Genomic DNA, 5,000 nt, shown 5'->3' with positions numbered 1-5,000 from the left:
AGCTTGGTAAGTTTAAAGAAGCTGGAGAGACGTCAGTTGGCCTATCTGCAGTGTCTAATTAATGAAATTTATATATTTAATAATCTGTCTCATATTAATATATAATATAATAAGTTAAAAAAAATTATGCCCATTAATCTTCGTCATTAGCATTTGTAATTACATAAAATGTAGACTTTCCATATTATTATTATTATTATTATTATTATTATTATTATTATTATTATTATTATTATTATTATTATTATTATTATTAGCTGAACTACAACTCTAGTTGGAAAAGAAGGATGCTATAAACTCTAGGGCTCCAACAGTGAAAATAGCCCAGTGAGGAAGGGAAATAAGAACACAAACTACCAGAGAAGTAATGAACAATTAAGGTGAAATATTTTAACAATACCAACATTAAAATATATCTTTCATAATTAACTATAAAAATTTCTAAAAAAAAACCAAGAGGAAGAGAAGATAAAATAGTGCCCAAGTATGCCCTCAAGCAAGAGACCTCTACCCCAAGACAGTGCAAGACCATGGTACAGAGGCTATGACACTACCCAAGACTAGAGAACAATGGCTTGATTTTGGGGTGTTCTAGAAGAGGTGCATACCATAACTAAAGAGTCTCTTCTACCCTTGCCATTTGGAGAGTATCCAATGAAAAATTACAGTGCAGTAGTTAACCCCTTGAGCGAAGAATTGTTTGGTAATATCAGTGTTGTCAGGTGTATGAAGACAGAGGAGAATATGGGTAGGCAAAAATATATCACGTACAACAGCATAATTGACTCTCCTTGCCACTGATCAGCTCTTCTAGTGCATAAAGCTCTAAATTCTCATTTAGATTAGTGGAAGAATCGGAAGACTTATCCTCGAGTCCCACATAGAGGAGGTACAGTGAGTTCTTGAAGGAGGAGTGCTTGAGTATAGGTTTTGCGTCCTTTCTTTTGTCGATGAGGAGGAGTCTTGTTTCGGGCCGTTTCCAGAGTCCAATTGTGTCCAAAAATCTGTGGGTTGGAAGGGAAAGTTTGAGTAAGCTGCACACACACACACACACACACACACACACACATATATATATATATATATATATATATATATATATATATATATATATATATATATATATATAATATACACACACACACACATATATATATATATATATATATATATATATATATATATATATATATATATATATATATATACACACACACACACACACAACAAACGCTACCGTTAATAGTCCACTTCAGGACAAAGACCTCAGACATGTTCTTATTCATGTCTGGAATTTGGCCAGTTTTCATCACCACGCTGGTCAATGCGGATTTGTGATGGTGGGAAACTTTTGTCTGATCACTCACAGCAAATCAGCCTTTTAGGGATGGCCCCGACTAATACAGCTTTGCTGATCATGGTGATGCACAAACTTATTCACAACGGTAAGGTATCCCCAGTTAGAAAGGGATGTGTATATATATATATATATATATATATATATATATATATATATATATATATATATATATATATATATATACTGTATATATTACGTATATGAAAATGCATCGTGCTTATTGTACAAGAATATATAATACGTTACTGTGCATCTTGCTAAACTTTTGGAGTAGTTAAATACAGAGTGAATTTTCCGTAGACTTTATATATTCATCACTAAAAATTAATACAAGTATATAAAAAAATATTTTGTACAGTTATATGCAAGTATGTGTGATTTACCTGAGTATATTGCCGTGGTCTTTACCGTTGAAATCAATCAAAATTGATCGACACGTGAACGCAAAGCTGCCCCATAAGTCTTGGATGAACCGATGGCTTAGTTTCTGTTCGAAGAGATCAACATTCACAACAACCAGCGCAAGTGAAGAGTTGAAGCTGTGTCTGTGAATAAACAAAAGGGAAATGAAGCTCCATTCAATATATTATCTGTACTGAAGAGATCTGATAATTCAATAATGTTTTTTATTATATTGTATTTCTCTCTTGATTTATTTTAGTCCCTCTTTTTGCACCAGACACCAATACGTTTATAGGTTTGAAGGCTGGTCATGAATGGCAGAGGCAAGGTATAGTGACATTACCCTATCAAGCAGGACAATGCCCTAGAGACTGACCATATTACATATGATCAGTGCCCAAGTCCCCTTTCCACCCAAGATAGGACCAAGGAGGGCCAGGCAATGGCAGCTGATGACTCGGCAGATAGACCTATAGGCTCACCCACGGTCCAGATATCTATAAACCTTGGGCTCACCCAAACCCCCCATCCTTAGCTCACAAGGAAGGTGAGGTTACAGCGACCAAAGGAACATAGCGAGCTTGAGCGGGACTCGAACCCCAATCTGGCAATCACCAGGCAAGGACGCTACCACCAGGCCACCACAACACTAAGAAAGATACAGTCAAGTCACATGGTCTCAGGGGATAAAGATAACGATTTGTCCGATTTAACAATGATAAAGCAATTGGGGAAAAATTTAATCGTAGTTTCGTCTAATGAAAGGTAAATTTTAATACTAAGAGCAATCAGAGAGATCTGACCTCCGCCAAAGGGTGACGTTGACACAAAGAGAAAGACATTCGATTTGGATCTGATCCAGAATCAGGATCTGGATTGTCAACAAAATCTACTGGAGCCTTCTATGGCCTATGATCAATCTGTGTTGAAAATTTCGTCAAAATCCGTCAAGTACATACACCGTCATATATATATGCACTACACACACACACACACACACACACACATATATATATATATATATATATATATATATATATATATATATACATAATTGTATATATATATTATATATGTATATGTATATATAATATATATATATATACAATTATGTAAATATATATATAAATATATATATATATATATATATATATATATATATATATTTATATATATATATATTTATATCTATCTATCTATCTATATATCTATCTATCTATCTATCTATATATATATATACACATATATATATATATATATATATATATATATATGTATATATATATATATATATATATATATATATATGACGGTGTATGTAGTTTTGACGTAATTCTGTCCACAAACAAGACAGATACAAAGACAAATAAATGAATAAACTGACTCGAATGATACAAATGATAGGATTCTAAAAAACTATTGACAATTGTGATGGAATTATGTAACAATTTGGAACAAGTAATAAGCATGACGGGTATTATGGGTTGACCTGCTCTTGTTTATTATTATTATTATTATTAATATTATTATTAGTATTATTATTATTATTATTATTATTATTATTAGCTAAGCTACAGCCCTATTTGGAAAAGCAGGATGCTCTAACCCCCAAGGGCTCCAAAATGGAAAAATAATGGTGACAGACTTTGGTCTGATGGCTCACAGCAAACCAATATAGTATTTGTGACCTTGACTAGTACAGCTATGCTGATAATGGCTTTACACAGACCATTTCACCACGTTAAGGTATCGATCCCCACCAGAAAGAGAACAGTAATTCGCTGATAACGTATTTTCTTTGTTGCTGTCTCACAGGATGTAGATACGGGAGAGGGGGTTCCCAGTCCCCTCGTCCCGTCCCTTTTAGTCGCCTCTTACGACATGCAGGGATAACGTTGGCGCTATTCTAATTTGTATATGCCCCCGCGGCCACAGGAGGAACGTAGAGAGTAGAGGTCCCCTTTTTTGTTTTGTTTCATTTGTTGGTGTCGGCTACCCCCCAAAGTTGGGGGAAGTGCCTTGGTATATGTATGTATGTACGTATTTTCTGTTTTTTATACTAGACATTATGCTTGTCGTAGGTTACCATTTTTTTGCGTCCACCATGAAGTGTTATTAAGACTTTAGAATAATAATTCACATCGAGTTGTTCTCAGTACAAATGTAATTTAATGAATGTTTATTTATTCATGAATTTATCAGTAAAAGATTAAATTTATCCCATCATCAGACGCCAGAAAACTGTATATTTCATTTTCAATTTGACGTGAAATTCCTTCAGCATCATTTGCAAGGTGAGAAGGAAATGGGAACTTTAAACATGTCTACAGAGTACGAGTATTACAATTAATGACTAAAAAATTCACAGAAGAGTATAAGGGACTTTAAAGCAATATATGTAAAATAAAACGAGAATATTCCAGTAATATTTAGGTCATGTACTTGAAACCACTCTTGATTTACCTTTGTCCTTCTTTCCCACCGTTATCCCTACATTAAGGGGTCGGTTGCTTGATGCGCCCCCTCCAATGTCTTCTATTAAAGGCATCCTCTTCCACCAACCTTTTCTCTCCAGATTATCCTTCCCCTTATCTCGCCATCTTATTCTCTGTCTCCCTCTCGGTCCTCCCACCCCACCCCCAAAAAAAAAGTTCTTCCCAAGTCCTCCTCACTCCCTCCCCACCATTCATTCTCAACACGTGTTCACACCATCTTAGTCGTGACACTTTTATCACCTCTGTAATCTTAACTACGTCTGCCATTCTTGATTTACCACTTGACTGCAAACCGGTTGTAGTGTATTATGGTCAAGATACGTCAGTAGTTACTCTAAAACTAACGTTTCATTGTAAAATAATGTCACTTTTTATGTAAATAATTATTATTTAATTTTTTACTACCAAAAGCAATGATATAGTTTAAAATATCTCTTAAAACAGTTTTCACGTTTTCAAAATCCCAACATACTGTAATCATCACAGTTCGAAAACAATGTTTACCTTACGAAATTTGGGATAGCCGAAGGTCCGTTGCCTTGGGTCACCAAAACAGTGTGACATCCGTTAGCAATGTGGAGAGCTATCTTTGAAATACCTCGTTGCTCATTGTCTAAGTCGCTAGAAGGTTTCCAACCCAATTTGAAGGTGTCGTGAACCCCCACGTTCAGGAGAGTGATTAGCAGGAAGAGGATATGCATCCTGTGAGGGTAAAGAAAGCTTTTACTTGGAACAGCGTGTCA

At 34.9% G+C, this 5,000-nt stretch overlaps 1 protein-coding gene across 1 annotated transcript in view; it reads right to left on the bottom strand.

The window, feature by feature from the left end:
• Positions 1-5,000, bottom strand: part of LOC137633049 (glutamate receptor ionotropic, kainate glr-3-like) — a 26,691-nt gene that overhangs the window by 16,879 nt on the left and 4,812 nt on the right. Inside the window, exons 2-4 of the mRNA XM_068365215.1 lie at positions 4,762-4,959; positions 1,744-1,905; positions 768-1,004 (exon numbers count right to left, since the gene is read on the bottom strand). Of these exons, the coding sequence (XP_068221316.1) occupies positions 768-1,004; positions 1,744-1,905; positions 4,762-4,959 (597 nt within the window). The remainder of the gene's footprint in view (positions 1-767; positions 1,005-1,743; positions 1,906-4,761; positions 4,960-5,000) is intronic.

The sequence above is a fragment of the Palaemon carinicauda genome, chromosome 42 (assembly GCF_036898095.1).
Source record: "Palaemon carinicauda isolate YSFRI2023 chromosome 42, ASM3689809v2, whole genome shotgun sequence".
NCBI lineage: Eukaryota > Metazoa > Arthropoda > Malacostraca > Decapoda > Palaemonidae > Palaemon > Palaemon carinicauda.
The sequence above is the reverse complement of the archived record's forward strand: the minus strand, read 5'-3'. Positions and strand labels throughout refer to the sequence as shown.